Below are 26,503 nucleotides of genomic sequence, written 5' to 3' on the forward strand. Positions count from 1 at the left end.
ATTATTTTTATTCTCAGTGAAAAAGTATCCTTACAGTAAATAAATATATTAATATTATATATCAGAGGATCAAGCACCTGCGTAGGTAAAAGCGAAATTCCCTGATGCTATCAATAAGACCTTACAAAAATTAAACGTCTATAAGAGTGTTTTTATTAGTCATACAGTATAAGTACAAATTGTACACGTAATTCAAATGTAATATTTGCTTGGCATCACTTTAGGTGACACACCTATGGAGATAGGTATGGCAACGCATTGAGCAACATTCGCTACTGTCTGAGCACTGTAAGATCGAACCAGAAAATAAAAGTGAATAAGTGAATAGCAGACAGAAATTAAGGCCAAGCCAACTCACCTCTTTTCCAACAGGTTTGCAGGTTCTGCTCTCAACTTCAAAAACTTGCGGAAAGTTATTTGTCATCACTGAAGTGTCTACTTTCTCCACTGCATGAGTACCCGTATTAGACTTATCATCTGGTAGAGTTGCAATGTCAATCTGTTCTTCGAAGAGTCTGTTGTTATTAATGGTCCACCAGTTGGCTGGAACATAATTGTGTTGCTGGGGAGCTCGAAAAACTACTGGGCTTACAACTGGAGCGCATATATAGCTATATGTCATGCATTTTCTAGAACAGCACTCATAATGGGTTTGGCACTGTAAATAATAATATCTATTGTGGATTCTAATAAAAATAATTCACATTATACTCACATACGCCCCATTGGGGGCACAATTCGCCTTCACATTGTGAAGAAAAGAAATGTTTAGTACAAACCAAAAGAACAACAAGTTGCCGCGGCGAGAAATCATCATTTTCACAGTCAGAAAGTAAAACGTCGACTGAAGCGTTTCACTTGAAGAACTTCATACTAAGGTCTCTGGCTTCTGATACTGCTACCGACCAAAAATTTCGCTTGTTATGCTTGCAATAAAAACAAGTCATTAATTCTGTAATTTAGCTCAGTCCATACACTGCTACAAAAAGATGATCAAATATTTGAATGGTCGATATAGTCAAAAATTCCAAAAGTCGTAAAAATTGGGATTATGAAAATTAAAGAAAACTAAAAAATGATTAACTGAATGTTCTTCTGAGCTATTTTAAAAATTAATATTTATATGTAGTGCCTATCAATTGTGTTCAGTGCAACAATAAAAATTTCCAGCTCAGCATCGTTTTCTCTCTTTAGCACTGAGCAACAAAAGTTAATTATAAAGCCATTATCAGTGCTTTAAGCTATTTCAATTCTACAAATTATGAAGCCATTATCAGTGCTTTATGCTATATGAATTCTACAATTTGTTTATATTTTATTTTATTCACTTCAAATTATGTTTGAACTTCAAATATAATTTCGATGTCCCAGTGAAAAGTGGGATTGAGGGTTGACAAACTAAATTGTGTCAGCCTTTAAAATTCTATATAAAAAAACTGACTTCTTGTTGTTGTAAATATTTTTTTAATTCCATTTTCAATGGACAAACTTTCTTCTTTTAAAAGTATAGCATTTGTAAAGGTTGAAAAACTATGTTGGCTGGTGTAATTAAAAGTTACTGATAATACTTAAGAGAAAGAATGCAAACGGATAAGAGAGTCAGGATTTTTACTGACCTTTCACAAGTATAATCAAAGAGAACAACGAAATGGATTATGCCTACTTAAATTTGTAGCTCTATGAGCGTACTCTTATACGATCGATCAGTTCTTATCTTATCAGTGGAGGCTTAGTTTGCTTTAAACGAAATGGGCGAGTCTCATCAGCGTTTAGTCAAGTTTCGGTGGCCAAAGTGTTCGTTCATACAATCACATTGCCGTAATGCTTAAGCCGTGTGTTTTAACTGTGCTGATTACGGCAATGGCGATGGGATTGACATCGTCAACACCAACGTCAACGCCAGCGTCAACACCAACAACATCGCCATCGCCCTCGCCTCACATTTTGTCCACGCGATCTCTGAGACTGCCAAATGATACATATCCATTGGGGTATCATCTGCACATCAGCAGCAACATACACCTTGGAGATTGGCGGTTCAACGGAAATGCCACCATAGACATTGAGATTAGGCGATCAACAAATGAAATTGTGCTACATGCTAAGAACTTGTCAGATATTGAAATAACGCTAAGGTTGCTGGACAACGACAGGCCTGACGCTTCTGGTGAAGTTGTGGATGATGTGTCCCACACATACGATCCTCAAGGCACATTCCTCATCATCCATCCTCGCGAGAACTATCAGGCCTTTGAGGCCGGTCAACACTATCGTCTCGAAATACTCTACTCGGGTCTGATGGGAAAGCTTCCGCAGGGTTTGTACTGGATGGAATATGAAGAAGAGACTTCAAATCACACTGTGTAAGTTGGTCCTACTCGTAATAGTACTGTTTGGGTGTTTTTATTATTGTTCCGGTTTGATAAGCCTACACGAGGCTAAGTTCAATGCTAGTAAATGCATTACATAAACTCATTCAAAATACATTCAAAAAGTGTGCGCGTGCCTTCTTGTTACATAAGCATAACAGGTAGAAATTTTAAATAGATAATAAAACGAAAGTCAAAGTTAACTTTTGCTTTTGATAGCTCTCACTTAATTAATACCCTGCTGCAAAAAAAGATACATACAGTTGGGTATAACAGACAATAGCGTCCCGTTGTTTTTCCCGCATTTTTCAAAAGTTATCGGCAGGTCGCGCGGGAAGTGCGGTCTCGTTTGTATACAATATGTATATAGTATTTGTATAGGTTTCTTAGGCCACACTGATTGAAGGGTATCTTCGAGTCGAAATACTTTGGACTCGATTGTTGTTACTTATCGGGTGTCCATTGGCGATAAGTAGTCTGTGACGATCATTAGCGTTTATAAGCTTATAACGGTATGATAGAGTAGCCTCTCTGTTTACGTCATTTTGTTGCATGTAAACAAATGAATTTTTACGAATACATGTGTATGGTATATTTATAAACAGGCCATACATAAAGGCTTCTTTATAAAGGGGAATGACTGTGAGCATGAGTGTAAAATCAGAATGCGACTTTTGACAGCACCTTATCAAATCCAGCCCAATCCCAGCACAGATAACGCTAAAACAACAAATATATATCATTGTTCAGCATTTATTTTATGTTTTCTTGTTATTTTTCTACTTCCGAATAAATATTGATCAAAACAAGTCAATGGGGTTGTATTGGCTCCACAAAGTGCACGGATTGTTTTTAAATTGAATCGATTCTAATTACAGTTACGTGGCAGCCACACAATCGGAGCCAACCTACGCTCGTCTCATCTTTCCCTGCTACGATGAGCCCGCCTTTAAATCGAACTTTACAATTAGTTTGACCCACAGCAGCACACTGATGTCTGTATCCAATATGCCTGTGCAGCACATGACGAATCATGGGTAAATCTTTAATATAATATGTAATTACCGCTGGTTATAATAAGTTTTCATCAAGAACAGCGAACTGACAACAACCACATTCCAGACTACACCGGTCATGTCAACCTATCTGGTGGCTTTTGTGATTTCCGACTTTGATCACATATCGGAGACATATCGTAATGTTACGCAGAGCCTTTATTCCTCGCCCACAATGAAGAACACGGGGCGAAGTGCACTAAAGAATGCCGTGCTCACGGTAGCCGCTCTGGAGGATTACTTTGGAGTAAGCTATTCGCTGCCCAAGCTAGATCATGTGGCGCTAAAGAAGAACCAGGGCGCTGCCATGGAGAATTGGGGTCTAATAACATTCAAGGAGAACAGCATATTACCCGAGGATACGTCGTGTGACTATAGGCATATAAAGGACACATTAATGCAGAATCACGAGATATCGCATCAATGGTTCGGTAATCTAGTATCTCCCGAATGGTGGACCTACATCTGGCTCAATGAGGGATTTGCCACATACTTTAGCTATATAATAACTGATTTGGTATGCTTGCAGTACACTAAATAATTGAAATATTGATATTTACCATATGCTCTATCTATCTCAGCTCTATCCAAATCAGAATGTGATGGATAAATTCTTCAGAGACGAAGCGGAGCACGCCTATAGCTACAGTAGCTTTCTTGACGTGCATCCGATGACGTACTACGTGGAGACTGAGATGGATATTATGAACGCATTCGATATTATTAACTATAAGCGATCGGCCTGCGTTATAAGGATGTTTCATCACGCCTTCCATCAGAAGACATTTGTGAGCGGCATCAGTCGATATTTGAAGAAATTGTAAGTCCCGGAGGGAAACTCATTGAACTGGTCAATTGCAATTGATGTGCCAAAGTTAAACGCTCTTCACAGCCAATACAGCGTTGTCAACGAGCTGGATCTGTTCGATTCGCTACAGTCAGCCCTCTTGGAGGATGGACAATTTCTGCAACAATCGTGGACTCAAATGGTTCGCGAAATAATGCTCTCTTGGACACACAGCGAATGGCTGCCGACTGTGTCGGTCGTACGGAACTACGAAAATAATACGATCACCTTTAGACAGCGTTCGATTCACTCAAAAACTGAACACTGGTGGATACCCCTCAACTTTGCCACCGCTCAGTCGAACAGCTTTGAGCAGACACATGTGGAGTACTTTATGCCGCCGATCATGGAGCACACACTCAGCCTAGAGGAGCTAAATCTGCAGCTAAGCGGACGGGACTGGCTGATCGTGAATAAACAGCAGACAGGATTTTATCATGTGCTCTATGACACGGACAATCTTCATGCCATTGCTCGCCAACTTCAACAGAATCACACCGTCATCCATGCTAGCAATCGAGCAGCCCTGTTTCAGGATCTAGCTCCAGTAATCGAGCGCAATGAGATTGAATCAGTGGATGTTGTGCTCGAGCTGTTCAAGTATTTGGAATTTGAAGAGAATTTAATGCCCTGGAATCAGGTGGCCAATACCTATGCGTTCCTTGAGTGCAATCTATTTGGCACAGCTTCGCACTCGTTGTTCAAGCAATTTATACGACGCTTGATCAGGCCAATGTTCCAGCGTCTCTTTCGAAAACATGAGGCTGGCGAGGCTCACATGGATATTCTGGGACATGCGGATATCGTTAGCATGGCCTGTAAGGCAGATTTGCCTGAGTGTCTTGACTATACGCATCGACTGGCTCACGAATATTTCTTTAAGTATACCGGCTTAGAAAACGAGTATCCCGACCTATATGCCATGCACGATATACTCCTTTGTATGGGACTACGTCATCAGAGCGATGAGCATTTCAGTAAAGTAATCAATCGGTTGTACGTTGCGGATAATGATACAATGTACTTTGATGATTTGATCTATGCGCTGCGTTGCACTCAAAATCATCGACATTTAACGCAATATCTAAACGTGCTGATAGACGAGAACTCCACGTATTCCATTATGAATGAAAGAGAGACGCTCCTTTATTTACCCTATGTGTTCAAGTCGAATATGGCAGCCAGATCCGCAATCTGGCACTTTATTGAAAATAGGTATAAGATGCTATCACGATCGACTCTTTTTGTACAGGTATTCAACGATATTAGCGAATATGTGCCAGAGCATCGGAAGTCACATGTGAGTCCCTGATTGACAACGAATTTACTTTAATTCCTTAACTTAATTACTCCAATTCCTTTTCAGTTTGCAACGCTGCGACAAAATATAGAAATTTATATGAAACAGGAGAACATAAAACCAAAAGAGCCGTTGATTGACAAAGACTCCAGTCGCGTGGGCAAGAAGATGCGGACTAGTGAACAATTTCTCGAAAAGTTCGAGCATCAGATACACAACTGGTTGCTCAAGGAATTACCTCAACCGGACAAAGAAAACATCTATGCTGCATCTCTCAGCATAGGAAATGGCTCAAATCGTCCCGTTAGCATTTTGAGTACGGCCAGTAGAATGGTCAAAAGTGCGTTACGGCTGAATCTGTCAGTGTAGCATTCGAGTTGTCATATAGCCATTGTTTGTATGGAATAAGATTCTAGCATTAAAGTTGAAAGTTAACTTAAATAAAGATAAACATTTCAAAAATTTAAAAACTCTAATTTTGAACAGTGCACTTAATCGATAATCGATAGTCTATAACACTTTTAAAGTCTGGGATTTATTGTTTACATTAAAATAAAGCAAGAAACTGAAAGTCATTATCTGTTATCAAGATAAGCCATGAAATTGTAAGGTCGAGTGTTGAAGTGGAATGCACTGTATATTTATCAAGTTGAATAACAAGAGAACTAATCGATAGCATTTATAGGTTGAGTCTAGAGATAAGGCACGTTTTAAAATTGCCTATTACTGCGGTTCTTATCTAACTACAGGTATTTGGGCTAATACGGCTTGATGCATTTCATCTATATCGTTGATTTTATAGACAACTATCTTTATGATATACTCACAGGATAAGATTTGAAATATCCCATAAATATGGGAACATTACGTAGCTTAAACGTAATATTCATGTGACTTCAGAGCGCTCAACATGGCGCGACTGCAATTTAACTCGTGGCTGCTTCTATTGATCCTGGGATTGGCAAGTGCACAGGCTCGCCTTATCCACCCGCAGGATGTGGATTTGGTCCAGGTGGAGTCTAAAGGATACCAACAATTCTCAAATATTGAAACGCGTGCAGATGATAACAGTGATTACAACTATCGATTGCCCAATAATACAGTGCCTGTGTCTTACAATGTCGAACTGTGGACAGAAGTTCACACTGGCAAGCGTGAATTCCAAGGCAAAGTCATTATCGATCTGCAAGTGATCGAAGCCACCAGTTCGATTACCTTGCATGCCCGGCAGACCGAAAACTTCAAAGCCTCGATCATTAGCAAGGATACAGTTAACAGTAATTCGATTCCACTCACTGTGACTTATGAATCCAGACGTGAATTTCTGCTCCTAACACCAACGAGTAGCACCAACAACTTTGCTGCGAACACCAATTGGACATTGACCATCGAATACACTGGCTTTTTACGCACTGATCAAGGCGGTTTCTATCTATCCAGCTACACGGATGATGAAGGCGAAGTTCAGTAAGTTGGGAAAAACATAAGAAAAATGCATTAAAATTCACAAAATATTAAGCTGAAAATAGGTACATATGCTTATCGAACATTCTGTGGAACAAATAGATGTACACATCCCTATCAACATGCATCGTGTTTTTAAAATTTAATCGATGTTAGATAGAAATTTTCGATGCATCCTTTGCAACATTTTTGTATTTCTTTCAGATGATATCATATATTAAATCTAATATCGTTCGTCAAAAATTATTGGGCATGGACTTTTGCCCTGTGAAGAGTTTATTTAAGGAAATATCTGCATATATCCCCAGCTATTTAAAATAATGTCAACTATTTCTAAAAATTAATCATCTTTAGCTATCTGGCCACCACCCAGTTTGAGAGCACAAATGCCCGACACGCCTTCCCCTGCTATGATGAGCCCGCGAAACGTGCAAACTTCACGATAACCTTGCATCACAATCCCAGCCACAATGCCATCAGCAACATGCCGGTGGATAAGGAAAAGTCGAAGTGAGTAAACCTTAAAATCGATAACAGGTTTAAGAATGCTAATTAGGAGGATTGCTTGGCAGGGATGGAGTGACAGTTTTTCAAACAACGCCGAGAATGTCCACCTATTTAATTGCCTTCATTGTATCGGACTTTGAGTCAACCGGAGGCGAGTTGAATGGTCTGCCCCAAAGGGTATTTTCCCGAAAGGGCAAACAGGATGAGCAGGAGTGGACCTTGTGGTCAGGTATGGTGGTAGAGTCCAGTTTGGCCAAATACTTCGGAGTGCCCTTTGCTCTGCCCAAGCTGGATCAGGCTGGTATTCCGGATTTCTCAGCGGGCGCAATGGAGAACTGGGGATTGGCCACGTACCGTGAAATGTACATGTGGTGGACGAAGGAGAAGTCCACGGTTAATCTCAAGACAAGCATTGCCAACATTATTGGACACGAGTATGCACACATGTGGTTCGGTGATTTGGTATCTCTCAAATGGTGGTCCTACCTTTGGCTGAAGGAAGGCTTTGCCACACTCTTCTCATATGAATCCAATGATATTGCTTTTCCCGAGTGGAACACCTATCAGATCTTCCAAGTCAACGACTACAACAGTGCTTTAATTAATGATGCCGCCCCCACAGCCGTTCCAATGACGCACTACGTCCAAACCCCAAATGAGATATCGGGACGCTACAATACATTCTCTTATGCCAAACCAGCTTGTGTGTTGTACATGTTTAAGAATGCTTGGACAGATCGTGTATTCCGTCACGGCCTTAACAAGTACCTGACCACTTAGTAAGTTCACAAATTGGACACATAAACAGCACCATATTAATAAGACTCCGTTTCTGCAGTCAATATAACTCGACCGACGAATGGAACTTGTTCTCTTCGCTGCAGGAGTCAGCCAATGATCTGGGACACAAGCTACCTGCCACAATTGACGACATATTCTCCAGCTGGTCCCACCAGTCCGGTTATCCCCTGCTCACCGTGGAGCGTAATTATGAGACTGGCACATTTACCGTCAAGCAACAGCGTTATGTCAACGATAACAGTACTGCAAAGGAAAGAACCTGGTTTGTGCCAATCAACTTTGCGGTTTCCTCAAACTATGATTACCGCAACACCTCCGCCTCGCATTACTTGCTCAATGTTCCGCAGACTGTAGTGGATAACGTTAAGATTTCCAAAGATGATTGGTTAATGCTGAACAAACAATCCACCGGATACTATCGCATATTCTATGATGAGGAAAATTATCGTCTTATAGCCCAAGGTCTGACAGAGGCGACTCACAAGTTCCATCCCCGAAATCGGGCTCAATTGCTGGCCGATGCCTATCGCTTTGTGGATGACGGACATCTTAATATTGGCACGCTACTTCATCTCATGGCCTATTTGAAGAACGAGGATCAGTATGCACCTTGGTCCTATGGCAATTCTATATTCTCCATTTACGATAGATATTTACGAGGCGATGAACAGTACACTCAATTCCGCGCATTTGTTATCGAACTGGTCGAGGGCATTTTCCTAAAACTGGGTGTAAATGAACAACCCGGCGAGCACTATCTAAACAACTATCTGCGTACGATCACGGTTAGTCTGGCTTGCCAGGTGGGCAGTGAAGAGTGCTATAAACAGTCGCATAGAAAACTGCAACAGTTTGTCCAAAATGGTATTCCCATTGAGCCCACGGTCAGGACACAGGCCCATTGTGCCGGACTTCGTCAAGCCGAGGATGTCACCTACAATGCATTCATTGCGCTTCTCTTGAATTCCAATGTGGCAACGGATCGCAGTTTATACATCTCTTCACTGGGCTGCTCGCATAATGCTGCACAACTTAAGAAATTCATTGAGAGCTCTATCGATAAATCGAATTCCCTAAGCTACGCGGAGCGCACATCTCTGTTGAATGCCGCTTACTCTCGAAGCGAGGAAGGTCTAACCGCAAGTCTGGAGTTCCTTGAATCCAATTGGAAGGCCTATGCCGAACTCAGCACGACTACAGCCAAGCCACTGGACTCGGCACTCCGCGGCATGTCCACTTATATTGTCAGTGAAGCTCAGAAGAAGCGGGTAAGTCCAGAATTCTATGAGATAATCAATTGCACTCATACTCCAATGTAATATTATCCCTTACAGCATGAAGCCCTAGTAAAAGAGATCCAGACCAATGGAGCTAACCATGTCAATAGCGATCTAAGTTCTGAAATCAACAGAAGGACAGACGCGAACTTTGATTGGTTAAAGAAACATCGTGATCCAATGATAAACTGGATACTCACCTATCGCAGAAATGGAAGCGCCTCACTCTCCGCCTCTCTATTTACTATATTGGCAACCTTCATGACTTTGCTTCTGTGCAAGTTATATTAAACTTAGACTTTCATTTCTCCAATGTAAATAAAACGAAATTCCTGAATTCCAACTGTACGATAAATCTGTATTTTTCCTAATAAAATTCCATCCGATCTATATAGATATACAAAATTTATAAACGAATTAATAATAACAAATTGATGTAAGTCGATTACTCGGAATTTTTCCTTAATTATTGCACCTGACATAATTTATCTTATCGCGGCGTGTGTAGTACCAATATATACGTAATAGATTGTACTTAAGTTACCCGGTAAACTCAAAATGCGAATGTCATTACATGTATGGCTCTAACTCATGTTCTCCTCATAATTTTTTATAATATGAAAAATTTTATGAACCGCTCTCGCCAAGGTCAAAGTCATAACTAAATATGTTCTACTTTTAGGTTTCAGTTGGTTATAGTTATAGTTGGACATTGAACTTTAATTGGAATCAACTTTTCTTTATCTAAACCTTGATTACAAAAGATACTCATTCATAAAGATAATAATCGGTAAAAATACTTGAAATGGCAAATAATATGTCGAGTTTAAAGAATAATATTGGCATTTTGATAATTGACATGTGAATATTCTTAATGTGGAGTAATATTTTTGCATTTTTAGTAATTAAAAATAGTGTTCATAACACTAAGAGATAAAGTATCAGTCTTCTAAGTAAAATGTCAAGTTAAATGTAATATTTCTAACACAATCAGAGCTACCAATCAAGTACGTTACTAGCAAGTAATGTTAGTATCTTTAAAGGCAACACTCTTGATTTATTATCTAACCGTAATAATACTTGACAACCATATTCGAGAGTGGTTAAAGCTAAAGCTTGAGCACACTAGCTCTAAGGTAGTCGATGCAATGATCGGTTCATTGATTTACGGCATTTTAGTGATATATTGGGCAACAAGTTGAATGGGCGTGACTTAGGCGAAGGCAAAGATGGAGTCGGTGGTGTATGATTAAAAGTAATCTTTATGCTTAGACTGATAAGCGCAGTTAGACTAGTTAATATATACCTTGAAAATTATGACGGTAACCGCAGAAAATTAGCTTAAAAGTGCTAAACGTATGATCACCCCTCAGTTATTGTCCAGTTGTCGTCGCACCGTACGGTACAACATGGCACGCGCTCTCGTACCGATATTCGTACTCCTCGTTGCGGCCATTGCGCAGGCATCTGTTGTGCGTCAGTTTCCTCCTCTCGAGCGGCTGGAACTGCTTGAGAATCCTAACCAGCGTTTGGCGTCACGTGCCAACGAGGACACCTATCGTCTGCCCAATAATACCGAACCCATTAGCTACGATGTGACACTGTCTACAAATGTTCACAAAGGCGAAACTGGATTCAACGGCACAGTAATCATTACGTTGGAGGTCATCGAGACTTCCGAGATCATTGTGGTGCATGCCCGTCAGTTGGCTAACTTTACGGCGACCATTCGACGTGCTGATGGACAGGGTAATGAGATTGCCCTGCAATACACACAGGATGTGGATCGTGAATTCCTTAAGTTTTCCGCTAAGGATGTAACCTTCACCGCTGGCACCAAGTGGTTGCTGACCATCAAGTACCAGGGCAATCTTCGAACTGACAACGGCGGCTTCTATCTGTCCACCTATACTGATGAGAAAGGCGCCACCAAATATCTGGCCACCACACAGTTCGAGAGCACTGATGCACGCCACGCCTTCCCCTGCTATGATGAGCCTGCCAAGCGCGCAGAGTTCACCATAACAATTCATCACGATGCCAGCTACAATGCCATCAGCAATATGCCAGTTAACCAGGCCAAATCCAGGTTTGTTATCTAACTAATAATCTTACAATTTATTTACCGACCACTTTAATTCGGCCTACAGTGCTGGTGTGACTTCGTTTGATACCACGGTCAAGATGCCCTCATATTTGGTGGCCTTCATTGTATCGGAGTTTGTGTCTTCAGATGGCAAACTGAATGATCTACCCCAGCGTGTTTTCTCCCGCAAGGGAACCGAACATGAGCAGGAATGGGCTTTGACAACTGGCATGCTTGTGGAGAAGCGTCTCTCTGGATATTTCGGTGTGCCCTTTACTCTACCCAAGCTGGATCAGGCGGCTATTCCCGATTTTGCTGCTGGCGCCATGGAGAATTGGGGCCTGGCCACATATCGTGAGGAGTATTTGCTCTACAATACCGAAAACTCCACAGTCAATACACAGACCAACATTGCCACAATTGAGGCACATGAGGATGCACATATGTGGTTCGGTGATCTGGTAGCAATCGAATGGTGGAGCTATCTCTGGCTCAAGGAAGGTTTCGCCACACTCTTTGAGCATTTGGCTGTCGACTTGGTAAGCAGTTTATTTAACAATCAAATTTTTTTGGTAACTGACTTTTGACCGTTACAGGCTTATCCAGAGTGGGATATTTTCCAAACCTTCCATGCTGCCTCCTATCAGAGTGCCATGATTGCCGATGCCAGTCCCAGTGCCCGACCCATGACATATTTCGTGGAGAAGCCATCGGAAATTTCACTTCTTTACGACTCCATCTCGTATGCCAAGTCAGGATCCGTGCTGGACATGTGGCGTCATGCTCTGACCAACACCGTCTTCCAGCGTGGTCTGCACAACTATCTGGAGGACAAGTAAGTGAACCACTTATTGGTTTAATTATCCATCGTTAACTTATTAATTTCATAGCAAATTCTCCGCTGCCAACGAGACGGCCTTGTTTAATGCCATTGCTTTGGCAGCACGCGAAGAGAATTTCGCAGTGCCAGCCACAATTCATGAGATGCTATCCAGTTGGACACGCCAAAGTGGTGTCCCTCTGCTGAATGTGGTGCGCAACTATAACGATGGCTCCTTCACCGTCAAACAGGAGCAGTACACCAACGACAAGACCGCCGAGAGCAATAAGCTCTGGTATGTGCCCGTAAACTATGCTCTGCAATCGAATCCCGATTTCCGCAATACCATCGCCACCCACTATCTGCTAAAGGAAAAGGAGCAAAACATTGGCGATGCCAAGGCAAGCAATGAGGATTGGCTGATACTGAACAAACAGTCGACGGGTTATTATCGTGTTAACTACGACTCCCAGAACTGGCAGCTCATCACTGATGGAATGATCTCTCGTCCACACAAGATTCATCCTCGTAATCGCGCTCAACTTATTAGCGATTTGTATCGCTTTGCTACCAGTGGTCGCGTGCCACACGCCACACTCCTGCAGCTGCTCACCTATTTGCCAAAGGAGGATCAATATGCGCCGTGGTCAGCAGCCAACACGGCCATCACCCTATTTAATCGTTACCTGAGCAGTGACTCGGCCTACGAACACTTCCAGTTCTATGTGAATCACTTAGTCAACGAGCAGTACGACAAATTTGGAGTGAATGACGTTCACGGGGAACAGCATTTGGCCAAATATACTCGCAACGTGGTCATTAATATTGCCTGCTTAGCCGGTCTGGAGAGTTGCCTGAAAGAAACAAAGGCCAAGCTGCAGACCCATGTCGAACATGGTACCCGAATTGAAGCCAATCTGCAGTCGCCAGTGTACTGCAATGGTCTAAAGCAGGCTAACGACCAGACATTCGATTTTGTCTATAATAAGCTGATGGACTCCAACGATCAAGCCGAGCGTCGCCTGCTTATCTCAGCCCTGGGCTGTGCCCAGTCTGCCAAGCAGCTGGAGAAGTACGTATCCAGCAGTATTGACCAAACCAACAAGTTGCGTTCTCAGGAACGTTACACGATCCTCAGTCCGACCTATTCCCGTGGTGAGGTTGGTCTGTTCGTCAGCATCGAATTCCTGCTCAAAAATTGGCAGGCATATGGTAACTTGAATGCTGGTTTTGGTGGCGTCAATCCCCTATACTCCGACATCATAGGCATGTCTGCTTATGTGGTCAACGACAGTCAAAAGGACAAATTGCAAGAACTTATCGATGCGGTCAAGGGTTCCGAATTTGTACCTTCAAACCTACAGGCTAGCGTGGATGCCAACATTAAGGCCAACATGGACTGGCTGTCGGCCAACCGTGAACCTATCATCTCCTGGGTGAACAATTTCCGTAACGGCAGCCCAGCCATCAGCGCTTCAATTTTAGCCATGGCCCTGTGCCTATTGGCCGCCAAATTGTTCTAAGCATTAGTCACAACTTTAAGTTAGCATAAGTCTAGCCCATTGTATTACTCTATTTCATTTTGTCAATAAAATTCCCACACAATTATGATCTTGAACAATGTATCGATTATAGTTATTATCGTTTTATGGCCTGATAACACAACACATACACATTTTGAAAACTGTCATTTCACTAGCAGATTATATAGGGTACTTTTTTTGGGTACTTTTAAGTTCTTCTAGAAGTAAATATTTACGTTTATGATCGTCGTAAATATCTCAAACACTTATCAATTAGCAAAACGATCACATGGTAACAATAAGTTCGCCTCAAGTTAATCGATAAGAACTAAGTTCGTCAATCTACCAGTCAGCAATCGGCTATTGCCTAATCCGCCATTGATGGGCGCCATTTTAAGTGTGTAGAATACCGCGTAATAAAGTAGTTTCACTAAAAATTGGCTCACGACTTTGTAAGTGTGTTGAGTATTAAGTGTCCGTCAAATTAGTATGATAAGCCTCGTGTCGCCATCACTTTATTGACCATAATTCGGACTATAATTTTATTAGTGAAAATTGCATGTAATTCCATTAAATATTGTTCGAGTTTCCAATTTATGCCAGATAAGATAAGACACTGTTTTATTCTTTAAAAATATCCGATAATAAAAAGCCTATGGGCATGTACCTTTTTATTATACGAATATGCTCTTAATATAATAAAACGTTACAATTTACTAGTATTTTGACACGATTATTATTTATGGCTTAGCTAAAACTCTTTTATGCAGAGTATTATTTCCAATGCGTTTTTTTATCATTGTGAAAGAAGTGATATTTACGTTGGCAATGCCTTTCGAATCAGTTGTCAACTCAACGCTTTCTATCTATATACAAAAAACTTTATCTAACTGATCACTCATCGATCATTACAGCCTGAAATAATATCTAAAGGCTGAAATTTGCACACAATATGGCTGAGAAAATTTTATCGTCATATTTGGCCTCAACGTTCACTTTATTAAATGAATGAATGATCAATGAACAATCGGTTACAAATTAACCTTTAGTATGAACAACTTTTTCTTATAGGATTATAAATATATATATATATATATATATATATATATATATGGTCAATAAAGTGATATATATATATATATATATGGTCAATAAAGTGATATATATATATATATATATATATTTATAATCCTATAAGAAACAAAAAAGTTGTTCATACTAAAGGTTAATTTGTAACCGATTGTTCATTTGATCATTCATTTCATTTAATAAAGTGTGAACGTTGAGGCCAAATATGACGATAAAATTTTCTCAGCTATATTGTGTGCAAATTTCAGCCTTTTAGATATTATGGTTCAGGCTGTGCAATGATCAGTGAGTGAGTCAAGGAGTCAGGATAAAGTTTTTTATATATAGATAGAAAGCGTTGAGTTGACAACTGATTCGAAAGGTATTGCCAACGTAAATATCACCTCTCTCATAATGATGAGAAAACGCATTGGAAACTATACATATATATATATATATATATATATATATATATATGCGAATTAAAGTTTCAATTGCAACAATGTTGTAGCTTAGTCCTTTTTGATAACATTTTTAAATATTTAAATATAATGTTTAGGTGCTTACCTTAAACATAATACTTATAAACATCAAATCTGGGACATTCAAAAACTAGAAAATAACTGACCATTAGCGGAGAAAAAGTATTGGAACATTAATTTTTCTAAGCTATTATTATATATGAAAATAAGTTATTTTATCGAACGAATGTAGTTTAGATTGGCTTGTTTATTACGGCTTATCCAGATATCACAAAAAGACAGATATGGAAAGATATCAGCTGTACCCTAATATACATGTGCACAATGAGAATATTCTCTTTTTCACAAAAGAAAAACCTAATAATAGTAATAGTAATAGGTACCGAAATACTTATATATAGCCTTACTTTTTTTGGGACTTTTTTAAACACACTTGAAACATATTACTGACTCTATTACTCATTTCCGTAACGGCCAATGGTAAATTCACCCAATATATATATATTTTACCCTCATTATTGTATGATTGGTAACTGCCTGTCAAAAGCGTAAATCACCGTCTAGCGCTCTTATCAGCGCGTCATCGTAATCATCGCATAATCTATGTACACTTTATCTCGCCTTAATAAAATATTTAAGGCTAGAGATAATTCGTTGATATAGTTAGTTAGCGCTTATATATAGCACCGACCATTGGCAGCAGACGTTAGTTGTTGAATTGAGTGCGGTTTGGTGTTTGAATACCTATTCAAACAGTTCGAATATCCTAAGTGAGTTATAGTTACATAATGTGGTGAAATAGTCAGACTAATAGATAGGAAGTTCCAATTAATAACTGATCGGTTAATTCTAACCCTACTTTGCAGACCAAATGATTACTCTCCGCTTGGCTATCCTCTGGGCAGCCTGTCTATCCGCAGTACTAGCGGATACCAGGCAGCTACAGCTGCAGCCACCCACAACATACGCCGCAGAGAACTGGGAGTACAGACTATCAACGGACATAAAACCCATAAATTACAACATTACCCTGCGACCATATTTGCTGGAAAGCGATGGACAAAAGCGTTTCACCTTCGATGGTGAGGTCTTTATTGAAATCCAACCTACGGTTAACACAAAGCTTGTATCGCTTCACTCGAAGAGCCTGACCCACTCGATCAGAGAATATTGGGTAAAGCCCGCTGCGGGTGTAAAACCCACTCCACAGACCTTGACTCTGTCTAGTCACAATCAAGAAACAGACATCATGAATCTAACAACAACTGCTGAGCTGGCAGTTAATCAAGTCTACATTCTGCATTTTAAATATACTGGGTTGATGGAGGATGATATGCACGGATTCTATCGTAGCTACTATGTGAATGACAACAATGAGACCAAGTAAGTTTGAGTTTTTAATCCGAACTGTGATCAGTAATTAACTGTGTGACTCTCTAAGATGGCTGGGATCCACACAGTTTCAGACACACCATGCCCGCCGCGCATTCCCCAGCTTCGATGAGCCCCAATTCAAGGCAACCTTCGATGTGACAATTAAACGTCATCGATCCTTCAACACTGTCAGCAACACAAAAATTTTAAAGACCTATGTCAGTGATGAAGCGTAAGTTGAGATATTCTTTTCGGCTTTCGTATTGTTTCTATCTTGTTTGAGCTTTTCTGCAGCAACTACTTTGTGGATGAGTTCCAGACAACACCGAAAATGTCGACTTATTTGTTAGCCTTCATCATCTCCGAGTTCACCATTCGAAAGGACGATACTTTTGGAGTTCTCTCACGTCCCGAGTTCTATACACAGACCCAATACAGTTTCAATGTCGGTCGTAAGATTCTCGATGAGATGGGCAAATATTTAAAAATGGACTACTATGGAATGGGTAACGATAAGATGGATATGGCGGCCATACCTGATTTCTCAGCTGGTGCCATGGAAAACTGGGGATTGCTTACCTACAGAGAAACTCGTCTCCTCGTGGAGGAGTCAGCAACTACGCTGTTATCCCGTCAAGGCATTGCCGCAGTCGTTGCCCATGAGCAGGCACATATGTGGTTCGGCGATCTCGTCACCTGTCAATGGTGGAGCTACACCTGGCTCAACGAAGGATTTGCCCGATTCTTCCAATACTTCGGAACCGCTTTTGTCGAAACTGAGTGGGAGCTGGAGAAGCAATTTGTGGTTGATCAGATACAGTCAGTAATGGCCATGGACTCAACCAATGCTACCAATCCCCTGAGCGATTTAAACACCTACACACCAGCCCATCTTAGTCGTATGTTCAACAGCATCTCCTACAACAAAGGTGCCTCATTCATTCGCATGGTAGAGCACACCATGGGCACAGAAAACTTCCAGAAGTCTCTGCAGGAATATCTAGCTAAACAGTAAGCAGTTGGATTTTAATATCATATATTATTTGTAAACAAATCTTTTTCCCTTTTGCAGTAAATATGAATCATCCGTGCCGGCATATCTGTTGGCTGCCTGGACTGCACAGTGGCCAGAAAACAGATTCAAGAGCAGCGCAGAGCGTATCTTTAACAGCTTCACCACACAGGTGGGATATCCCCTGATCAATGCCAAGCTATCCACCGATGGCAAGAGCGTTGAGTTCACCCAGCAGCGCTTCCTGCTCAAGGAGAATGATGGAGCCGAGAAGAATTTGAAGTACACAGTGCCCATAAGCTATACCACAAACTTGGAGAAAAACTTTAACAATACTCAGCCCAAGTTTGTATTGGCCGACACCGCCGCATCCCACACAGAGACGTTGGCTAATGGGACCAGCTGGATTATTGCCAACATCCAGGAGACTGGATACTATCGCGTCAATTACACTGAAAGCAACTGGCATGCAATCCATAAGGCTCTTACCGAAAGCAACTGGGGCGGCATTCATGAAATTAATCGTGCCCAGCTGGTCGATGATCTCCTCAATATGGCACGAGCTGGACTCATCGAGTATAGCCTGACTTTCGATGTTCTGGAGTATTTGGAAACGGAAACCAACTACATCCCATGGACGTCGGGATTCAATGGATTTAACTTCCTGGCAATACGCCTCGGCAATGATACCAAAGATTTCAGCGTGTACATCAGGGATTTAACCACAAAGGCCTACAACAAATTGGGCTTTGAGGAGACTACGTCAGATAAGGCGCTCGATATCTACTTGCGTACCAAGGTTCTATCCTGGACCTGTCGCTATGGAAACGCAGACTGTATCAACCGGGCCAAGAACTACTTCAATTCACTGTCCTCTGTTCCCAAGAACATTCGGTCAGTGGTCTATTGCGTGGCCTTGCGTGAGGGCGGCAGCACAGAATTTGAGGCACTGTATCAGAAATTCAAGACCGAGTCGGTTGCTACTGAGGAAACACTCCTGCAGAACTCCTTCGGCTGTGTGAAGACTCAACCCCTGATCGAACGAGTCTTTAGTTTAGTACTCTCAGATGAGATACGCAGACAAGACAAAGCTTCAGTTCTTAGCACGCTCTACACCGAGAACAATGAGAATGTTAGCCCTGTCTTCGAGTTGGTCACCAAGCAATACGAAGCGTTGGCCGAAGCGTAAGTCACTCTTTTTATTCAAGTTGTGTTTATATTTAATTTTCTCTACTTTATCTAACAGTATGGGTAGCTACTCCGCGGTCGCTACAGTCATATCCAACATCGCTGCACGTTTCACAGAGGAAAAACAACTTTCTGCTCTGAAAAACTTCAACGTGGCCAACAGCGCCAAGTTTGGCAGCTCTGCCTCTACGTTGAAATCGGCTGAGACTTCCGTTGAAGAGAACATCAAATGGGCTGACGCTAAACTTGGACATTTCCGCACTTATCTGTCAAATCGCAACGGCAGCGCGATGATCAGCGCCTTCAGCTTACTCACCCTTCTACTGGTTTCCTTTACCACATTGCTGCACTAGGGGTAACCAAGTTGCACAATTGTCCAATAAAAAGTATTTGTACTTTTAGTGCCTACTCAAAGTCAATAAATTATCCAGATAAGATGTCTTTGAATATAAAACTATTTATGTCGGCTAAAATTTACAATAAAATTCAACTAATCTATATGACTTCAGTTCTTAATTTGAAGGCTTTATTTGAAATGCGCTCTGTGTCCATTAAAAATGGGGAATCTGTCCATTAAAAATCCGATCTGCCACAGTATATCTGGGCTGATATTATACATTCTGACCAAATTTGGTTCAAATCGGACCACTATGTCATATAGCTGCCATAGTTGCCACGCTCAGTCGAATATAAAGATTTAGAATGAAAAAGTTTTTTGTTTCTGCGATATCTAAACATAACTTTATAATATGTATTTAAGTTGGTGTATACATCCTAACTAAATTTGGTTTATATCAGTTTCCCTTATCATATAGATGACATAGGAATAATCGGTCGAAATCAACTTAAATTACAGAGTTCCTGGACATAGGGTATCCTACAGTCGAGCGTGCTCAACCGTAGGCGTAGGGTAGGCGGGCGAACCGAGTAGGGAGTGGAGCCCCCTTGTTTTTTATTATTTTTTTAGTTTCAAGCTTTTAAGTAAACGCGAAGAGTTCATCGTTCAAATTGCTTTGCCAAGACAGGTTCTGCATCTATCTGCTTGCCAGTGTCATATTACTGACTCTGATTGCCGCTGGTCAGAGTGCTGAAAACCGACACAGCGGGAGCATATTACAATCTATGCTTTTAAATCCTGGCATAACATTCGAGGTTGAAGACGCGCAACCCTTTCAGGCTACCTGCGTTTAGATTGACTTGACTTTTTTTGGGAATTATTAAGTTATTGGAGAAGAGAGACACAGAGAACCAACTTTATTGTTGTAATCGCTGCGATAAAGACAAATATTACTCACAATATTACTAGCGACCCTTGAATTATTGCTAATGGTAAATCTATCAATATATACCCTAGCCTGATTATTAAATAAATGTCTTATGCTCGCACTTTATCTCGCCTAACTTTAATACTTTACTGTGGAGATAAACCGTTCATATAGTTAGATAACGCTTATATATAGTACCGACCATTGGCAGCTCATGTTAGTTGTTGAATTGAATGCGGTTTGGTGTTTGAATACCTATTCAAACTGTTCGAATATACTAAGTAAGTTATGGTTACATAATGTGGTGAAATAGTCAGACTAATAGGAAGTTCCAATTAATAACTGATCGGTTAATTCTAACCCTACTTTGCAGACCAAATGATTACTCTCCGCTTGGCTATCCTCTGGGCAGCCTGTCTATCCGCAGTACTAGCGGATACCAGGCAGCTACAGCTGCAGCCACCCACAACATACGCCGCAGAGAACTGGGAGTACAGACTATCAACGGACATAAAACCCATAAATTACAACATTACCCTGCGACCATATTTGCTGGAAAGCGATGGACAAAAGCGTTTCACCTTCGATGGTGAGGTCTTTATTGAAATCCAACCTACGGTTAACACAAAGCTTGTATCGCTTCACTCGAAGAGCCTGACCCACTCGATCAGAGAATATTGGGTAAAGCCGCTGCGGGTGTAAAACCCACTCCACAGACCTTGACTCTGTCTAGTCACAATCAAGAAACAGACATCATGAATCTAACAACAACTGCTGAGCTGGCAGTTAATCAAGTCTACATTCTGCATTTTAAATATACTGGGTTGATGGAGGATGATATGCACGGATTCTATCGTAGCTACTATGTGAATGACAACAATGAGACCAAGTAAGTTTGAGTTTTTAATCCGAACTGTGATCAGTAATTAACTGTGTGACTCTCTAAGATGGCTGGGATCCACACAGTTTCAGACACACCATGCCCGCCGTGCATTCCCCAGCTTCGATGAGCCCCAATTCAAGGCAACCTTCGATGTGACAATTAAACGTCATCGATCCTTCAACACTGTCAGCAACACAAAAATTTTAAAGACCTATGTCAGTGATGAAGCGTAAGTTGAGATATTCTTTTCGGCTTTCGTATTGTTTCTATCTTGTTTGAGCTTTTCTGCAGCAACTACTTTGTGGATGAGTTCCAGACAACACCGAAAATGTCGACTTATTTGTTAGCCTTCATCATCTCCGAGTTCACCATTCGAAAGGACGATACTTTTGGAGTTCTCTCACGTCCCGAGTTCTATACACAGACCCAATACAGTTTCAATGTCGGTCGTAAGATTCTCGATGAGATGGGCAAATATTTAAAAATGGACTACTATGGAATGGGTAACGATAAGATGGATATGGCGGCCATACCTGATTTCTCAGCTGGTGCCATGGAAAACTGGGGATTGCTTACCTACAGAGAGCGTAGTCTTCTCGTGGATGAGTCGGCAACTACTCTATCATCTCGTCAATCCATCGCAGCACTAGTGGCCCATGAGCAGGCACATATGTGGTTCGGCGATCTCGTCACCTGTCAATGGTGGAGCTACACCTGGCTCAACGAAGGATTTGCCCAATACTTCCAATACTTCGGAACCGCTTTTGTCGAAGCTGAGTGGGAGCTGGAAAAGCAGTTTGTCGTTCTTCAGGTGCAGTCAGTGATGGCCATGGACTCAACCAATGCTACCAATCCCCTAACCGATTTAAACACCTACACACCAGCCCATCTTAGTCGTATGTTCAACAGCATCTCCTACAGCAAAGGTGCCTCATTTATTCGCATGATAGAGCACACCATGGGCACAGAAAACTTCCAGAAGTCTCTGCAGGAATATCTAGCTAAACAGTAAGCAGTTGGATTTTAATATCATATATTATTTGTAAACAAATCTTTTTCCCTTTTGCAGTAAATATGAATCATCCGTGCCGGCATATCTGTTGGCTGCCTGGACTGCACAGTGGCCAGAAAACAGATTCAAGAGCAGCGCAGAGCGTATCTTTAACAGCTTCACCACACAGGTGGGATATCCCCTGATCAATGCCAAGCTATCCACCGATGGCAAGAGCGTTGAGTTCACCCAGCAGCGCTTCCTGCTCAAGGAGAATGATGGAGCCGAGAAGAATTTGAAGTACACAGTGCCCATAAGCTATACCACAAACTTGGAGAAAAACTTTAACAATACTCAGCCCAAGTTTGTATTGGCCGACACCGCCGCATCCCACACAGAGACGTTGGCTAATGGGACCAGCTGGATTATTGCCAACATCCAGGAGACTGGATACTATCGCGTCAATTACACTGAAAGCAACTGGCATGCAATCCATAAGGCTCTTACCGAAAGCAACTGGGGCGGCATTCATGAAATTAATCGTGCCCAGCTGGTCGATGATCTCCTCAATATGGCACGAGCTGGACTCATCGAGTATAGCCTGACTTTCGATGTTCTGGAGTATTTGGAAACGGAAACCAACTACATCCCATGGACGTCGGGATTCAATGGATTTAACTTCCTGGCAATACGCCTCGGCAATGATACCAAAGATTTCAGCGTGTACATCAGGGATTTAACCACAAAGGCCTACAACAAATTGGGCTTTGAGGAGACTACGTCAGATAAGGCGCTCGATATCTACTTGCGTACCAAGGTTCTATCCTGGACCTGTCGCTATGGAAACGCAGACTGTATCAACCGGGCCAAGAACTACTTCAATTCACTGTCCTCTGTTCCCAAGAACATTCGGTCAGTGGTCTATTGCGTGGCCTTGCGTGAGGGCGGCAGCACAGAATTTGAGGCACTGTATCAGAAATTCAAGACCGAGTCGGTTGCTACTGAGGAAACACTCCTGCAGAACTCCTTCGGCTGTGTGAAGACTCAACCCCTGATCGAACGAGTCTTTAGTTTAGTACTCTCAGATGAGATACGCAGACAAGACAAAGCTTCAGTTCTTAGCACGCTCTACACCGAGAACAATGAGAATGTTAGCCCTGTCTTCGAGTTGGTCACCAAGCAATACGAAGCTTTGGCCGAAGCGTAAGTCACTCTTTTACTTCAAATTGTGTTTATATTTAATTTTCTCTACTTTATCTAACAGTATGGGCAGCTACTCCGCGGTCGCTACAGTCATATCCAACATCGCTGCACGTTTCACAGAGGAAAAACAACTTTCTGCTCTGAAAAACTTCAACGTGGCCAACAGCGCCAAGTTTGGCAGCTCTGCCTCTACGTTGAAATCGGCTGAGACTTCCGTTGAAGAGAACATCAAATGGGCTGACGCTAAGCTTGGACATTTCCGCACTTATCTGTCAAAACGCAACGGCAGCGCGATGATCAGTGCCTTCAGCCTACTCACTCTTCTGCTGGTTTCCTTTACCACATTTTTGCACTAGCGATAAAATATTAAACTAGATAAATCTTTTGCCACATTGACAATAAAAATTGATATGAATACTACAAAAATTGTGACATTTTTTTCCTCGTTACTTAAAAAATAAGTTAAAGGGTATATGTGTTCGTTAAAGTGTATGTAACGGGGAGAAGGAGGCATCTCCGACCTTATAAAGTATATATATTAAGAGACTATAAGAGGTAGAGCAACCAAATTATGCACATAGATTTCTATATACCCCACGCAGATCAACTTTGTTTCAAATTTAAGAATTAATATATTCACGCTGCTAGCTGCAATGGACTTTGGAAAAAATCGACAGATTTGGTGGGAAAAAGCCGGTTTGGCGGGAATGTTTCAGATATGGCAGAAAAATTTGAGACTTGGCGTGCAAAAGCGAATCTGTGAGTTTGGTTTAGATAACTTAAAAAACACAAAAGTGTTTCATACGAAAGCTTAATATGATCCCGATTTTTCCTAAGACAGCTATTTTGACCAAATTGTTAAATATCGTAAAATTTATAAAAATGTTACACAATAAAATTAAAAAATAAAAATAAATTACTTCTCGGTCTGGGCTCGAGCTCGCGACCCCGTCCCCGTGAATGAACGACACCATCCTCTGCACTACCTAAGTACTAAAACATCAACAAAAATGCAAACAAAACAAACAGTAGCTTTGATTTAAAAAAATACGAATAACAATAAATATAAATAAAAACGTAATATTTGCCTGAGCTGAAACCCGCGCGTGAGTCTAACAGACCATACTCTGCACTACTTTGTCACTGAATGCCGCGCTGGACCAAACTCTACTATTTTGATATTAAAAAATACGAATAACAATCAATTAAAAAAAAATATGTAACATTTGCCTGGGCTGAAACCGGCACGTCTTAAACCCGTGAAGCCTTGCGCGTGAGTCTAACAGACCATCCTCTGCACTACTTTGCCACTGAATACCGTGCTTGACCAAACTCTACTACATGTAAACTGAAAATACATGTGAACTTTGACCTCGATTTAGGCCCTTGCAGGCGAAATTTTCTAAATCTTAGCCTTATCTCCCGATGAAATTATCTTAAGTTTACTGTCCCGAAATTTTAAATTTGTATCTTGAGCGGTTTGGCCTGTACAATGATATATGGATAAGTGAATGAATGTACTGGACGAAGAATTTTATATATATTAATTAAAGTCAAAATGCTATTCAGCTTCTTTTTAAGCAAATTAAATTAGAAATCGTAGTACAGTTTAGTAACCGATTCATGTCCCATATAACGGTTAATTTCGGATTAATAAGGCATTAAATTCATTTGTGATGGTAACGTGTAAGCATCGTTATCAAATAAGTTTTTATTCTCAATTGCAAAATTTATCTTATTAGAAATTCTACTTTATAATGACGATTTTGAAAATATTTACAACTAATTTTTTTTTGTGAACCGAAATTATGCAACTATTTAAAACCTCAAATGTAAAAAAGGTAACCGTTACCAAAAAACAATATACAAAGATTGTTTTTGAAAAATCTAGACATAAAATAAAAGTCGTAACGCAACCAATAAACCTTCATCTGCTCTTCTCCATATTAACTTTCTTAATTTGTTACAACTTTGGGAGATTTTAGGTGACACAGACCCCAGTTCAATATGATTTTTAAACCTCCATCATTTTGGTCGCAGATTTGATCAAGTTCACTAATATGGAGCTTTTGATGCATAAAAAGTGTTACTGTTTTGGGAAGGTCATTCAATTTCACAACTAACTGTATTAACACATTTCAATATTACAAAGGTTTTAATTCATGATTTTTAACTATACAAAATATCATTCATTATGTCATTCACTTGAAACGCACAAAACTGTCCCGAGCAAGCGAGATGCCACCTAGTTTTCGAATAAATTTTTAATTTATTTGGAGTCTTGAATATGTTGTTTTGAAATTTAATATTAGTTTACGTTGACCAAAAAGAGTGAAGAGCTTAGTGTAAGTTACAAAAGTTAATGCAGCACTTATATTTTTCATTAAGAGACAACTTTTGCTGTGTTTGTGGTATGTGTGAATCAGAGAACTTAAACGGGTATGAAATGTTCGATCATACTCGAGCATTGACCCGAACTCGTTATGATTTTTTCTCTTTGATTAAGCGACATCGCTCGGTTCGAACGCTCAGTTCGAACACATTGCCCGTTTGTGTTCGTTTGTTTTTGTTCAATCACGAGTATTGATCGAACCGGCAGGCTGACTTGATTTGATGCTTACTCATTATGTTCAAACGATCAGATCGATAATGGTACACGAGGCTCGAGCATGTTTTGGGTATTCGAACTGGTATGGGTATGGGTATGCGAACGAGTGTCTGCTTTTGGGTATGCAATCAGGTATGGGTATGAGCATGGGTATCGGTTTTGGGTATCTAAATGGGTATGGGTATAAGTATGGGTATGCGTATGGCTGTGCGCATTGTTGCCTGCGTTTGGTTATGCAGGCTTGCAAGCGTATACATAAGCGTATGTTTCTATACCCGTTACTTAAAAAATAAGTAAAAGGGTATATTGTGTTCGTTGGAATGTATAGTATGTAACAGGGAGAAGGAGGCATCTCCGACACTATAAAGTATATATATTCT

The 26,503-nt window shown here is 40.8% G+C and overlaps 7 protein-coding genes across 9 annotated transcripts; 6 read left to right on the forward strand and 1 right to left on the reverse strand.

Moving 5' to 3' along the window:
* Nucleotides 1-130: 130 nt before the first annotated feature.
* On the reverse strand, nt 131-871 carry LOC117790946. The gene is made up of 3 exons (XM_034630564.1): nt 716-871; nt 359-658; nt 131-286 (listed from the first exon to the last, which is right to left on the reverse strand). Exons 1-3 carry the CDS (start codon nt 815-817, stop codon nt 221-223), a joined length of 468 nt encoding a protein of 155 aa, XP_034486455.1. The 5' UTR covers nt 818-871; the 3' UTR covers nt 131-220.
* Nucleotides 872-1,784: 913 nt separating this feature from the next.
* LOC117791757 (endoplasmic reticulum aminopeptidase 1) lies at nt 1,785-6,041 on the forward strand. 2 transcript variants are annotated; one of them, XM_034631631.1, is made up of 6 exons: nt 1,785-2,363; nt 3,248-3,406; nt 3,467-3,941; nt 4,006-4,244; nt 4,317-5,571; nt 5,638-6,041. In XM_034631631.1, exons 1-6 carry the CDS (start codon nt 1,822-1,824, stop codon nt 5,938-5,940), a joined length of 2,973 nt encoding a protein of 990 aa, XP_034487522.1. In that variant the 5' UTR covers nt 1,785-1,821; the 3' UTR covers nt 5,941-6,041. The 2 variants fall into 2 exon arrangements, with proteins under 2 accessions (XP_034487522.1, XP_034487523.1); XM_034631632.1 differs by lacking the exon at nt 5,638-6,041 and having other exon boundaries at nt 4,300-4,439.
* A 418-nt stretch (nt 6,042-6,459) lies between these two features.
* On the forward strand, nt 6,460-9,975 carry LOC117790931 (aminopeptidase N). The gene is made up of 5 exons (XM_034630547.1): nt 6,460-7,038; nt 7,390-7,545; nt 7,608-8,321; nt 8,381-9,611; nt 9,678-9,975. The coding sequence occupies exons 1-5, from the start codon at nt 6,482-6,484 to the stop codon at nt 9,909-9,911; spliced, it is 2,892 nt and encodes a 963-aa protein (XP_034486438.1). The 5' UTR covers nt 6,460-6,481; the 3' UTR covers nt 9,912-9,975.
* A 1,004-nt stretch (nt 9,976-10,979) lies between these two features.
* On the forward strand, nt 10,980-14,144 carry LOC117790101 (aminopeptidase N). The gene is made up of 4 exons (XM_034629385.1): nt 10,980-11,709; nt 11,771-12,245; nt 12,303-12,541; nt 12,597-14,144. Exons 1-4 carry the CDS (start codon nt 11,030-11,032, stop codon nt 14,047-14,049), a joined length of 2,847 nt encoding a protein of 948 aa, XP_034485276.1. The 5' UTR covers nt 10,980-11,029; the 3' UTR covers nt 14,050-14,144.
* Nucleotides 14,145-16,231: 2,087 nt separating this feature from the next.
* Nucleotides 16,232-23,922, forward strand: LOC117792712 (membrane alanyl aminopeptidase). Of its 2 annotated transcripts, XM_034632945.1 has the most exons (7): nt 16,232-16,369; nt 16,466-16,982; nt 17,041-17,205; nt 17,268-17,984; nt 18,046-19,170; nt 19,232-19,526; nt 23,872-23,922. In XM_034632945.1, the coding sequence occupies exons 2-6, from the start codon at nt 16,471-16,473 to the stop codon at nt 19,524-19,526; spliced, it is 2,814 nt and encodes a 937-aa protein (XP_034488836.1). In that variant the 5' UTR covers nt 16,232-16,369; nt 16,466-16,470; the 3' UTR covers nt 23,872-23,922. The 2 variants fall into 2 exon arrangements, with proteins under 2 accessions (XP_034488836.1, XP_034488835.1); XM_034632944.1 differs by lacking the exon at nt 23,872-23,922 and having other exon boundaries at nt 19,232-19,673.
* LOC117792714 lies at nt 20,782-21,155 on the forward strand. The gene has a single exon (XM_034632948.1). It carries the CDS (start codon nt 20,817-20,819, stop codon nt 21,138-21,140), a length of 324 nt encoding a protein of 107 aa, XP_034488839.1. The 5' UTR covers nt 20,782-20,816; the 3' UTR covers nt 21,141-21,155.
* LOC117792300 (membrane alanyl aminopeptidase-like) lies at nt 21,160-23,871 on the forward strand. Its single transcript, XM_034632371.1, has 5 exons — nt 21,160-21,327; nt 21,386-21,550; nt 21,613-22,329; nt 22,391-23,515; nt 23,577-23,871. The coding sequence occupies exons 1-5, from the start codon at nt 21,194-21,196 to the stop codon at nt 23,869-23,871; spliced, it is 2,436 nt and encodes an 811-aa protein (XP_034488262.1). The 5' UTR covers nt 21,160-21,193.
* Nucleotides 23,923-26,503: the final 2,581 nt, after the last annotated feature.

The sequence above is a fragment of the Drosophila innubila genome (assembly GCF_004354385.1).
Source record: "Drosophila innubila isolate TH190305 chromosome 3R unlocalized genomic scaffold, UK_Dinn_1.0 2_E_3R, whole genome shotgun sequence".
Lineage (NCBI taxonomy): Eukaryota > Metazoa > Arthropoda > Insecta > Diptera > Drosophilidae > Drosophila > Drosophila innubila.

What these genes read in the sequence shown, in the direction of transcription:
- LOC117790931 (XM_034630547.1), top strand. Translation starts at nt 6,482, where the DNA reads ATGGCGCGACTGCAATTTAACTCGTGGCTGCTTCTATTGATCCTGGGA. An exon ending in GATGATGAAGGCGAAGTTCA is followed by an intron (nt 7,039 to 7,389) that starts GTAAGTTGGGAA and finishes AATCATCTTTAG; the next exon opens with CTATCTGGCCACCACCCAGT. An exon ending in GTGGATAAGGAAAAGTCGAA is followed by an intron (nt 7,546 to 7,607) that starts GTGAGTAAACCT and finishes ATTGCTTGGCAG; the next exon opens with GGATGGAGTGACAGTTTTTC.
- LOC117792712 (XM_034632945.1), top strand. Translation starts at nt 16,471, where the DNA reads ATGATTACTCTCCGCTTGGCTATCCTCTGGGCAGCCTGTCTATCCGCA. An exon ending in ACCTATGTCAGTGATGAAGC is followed by an intron (nt 17,206 to 17,267) that starts GTAAGTTGAGAT and finishes GCTTTTCTGCAG; the next exon opens with CAACTACTTTGTGGATGAGT. An exon ending in CAGGAATATCTAGCTAAACA is followed by an intron (nt 17,985 to 18,045) that starts GTAAGCAGTTGG and finishes TCCCTTTTGCAG; the next exon opens with TAAATATGAATCATCCGTGC.
- LOC117790946 (XM_034630564.1), bottom strand. Translation starts at nt 817, where the DNA reads ATGATGATTTCTCGCCGCGGCAACTTGTTGTTCTTTTGGTTTGTACTA. An exon ending in GTGCCCCCAATGGGGCGTAT is followed by an intron (nt 659 to 715) that starts GTGAGTATAATG and finishes TATTATTTACAG; the next exon opens with TGCCAAACCCATTATGAGTG. An exon ending in GCAAACCTGTTGGAAAAGAG is followed by an intron (nt 287 to 358) that starts GTGAGTTGGCTT and finishes TCGATCTTACAG; the next exon opens with TGCTCAGACAGTAGCGAATG.
- LOC117792300 (XM_034632371.1), top strand. Translation starts at nt 21,194, where the DNA reads ATGAATCTAACAACAACTGCTGAGCTGGCAGTTAATCAAGTCTACATT. An exon ending in ACCTATGTCAGTGATGAAGC is followed by an intron (nt 21,551 to 21,612) that starts GTAAGTTGAGAT and finishes GCTTTTCTGCAG; the next exon opens with CAACTACTTTGTGGATGAGT. An exon ending in TACGAAGCTTTGGCCGAAGC is followed by an intron (nt 23,516 to 23,576) that starts GTAAGTCACTCT and finishes TTTATCTAACAG; the next exon opens with TATGGGCAGCTACTCCGCGG.
- LOC117790101 (XM_034629385.1), top strand. Translation starts at nt 11,030, where the DNA reads ATGGCACGCGCTCTCGTACCGATATTCGTACTCCTCGTTGCGGCCATT. An exon ending in AGCATTTGGCTGTCGACTTG is followed by an intron (nt 12,246 to 12,302) that starts GTAAGCAGTTTA and finishes TGACCGTTACAG; the next exon opens with GCTTATCCAGAGTGGGATAT. An exon ending in CACAACTATCTGGAGGACAA is followed by an intron (nt 12,542 to 12,596) that starts GTAAGTGAACCA and finishes TTAATTTCATAG; the next exon opens with CAAATTCTCCGCTGCCAACG.
- LOC117791757 (XM_034631631.1), top strand. Translation starts at nt 1,822, where the DNA reads ATGCTTAAGCCGTGTGTTTTAACTGTGCTGATTACGGCAATGGCGATG. An exon ending in AGTCGATATTTGAAGAAATT is followed by an intron (nt 4,245 to 4,316) that starts GTAAGTCCCGGA and finishes CGCTCTTCACAG; the next exon opens with CCAATACAGCGTTGTCAACG. An exon ending in CAGAGCATCGGAAGTCACAT is followed by an intron (nt 5,572 to 5,637) that starts GTGAGTCCCTGA and finishes ATTCCTTTTCAG; the next exon opens with TTTGCAACGCTGCGACAAAA.
- LOC117792714 (XM_034632948.1), top strand. Translation starts at nt 20,817, where the DNA reads ATGATTACTCTCCGCTTGGCTATCCTCTGGGCAGCCTGTCTATCCGCA.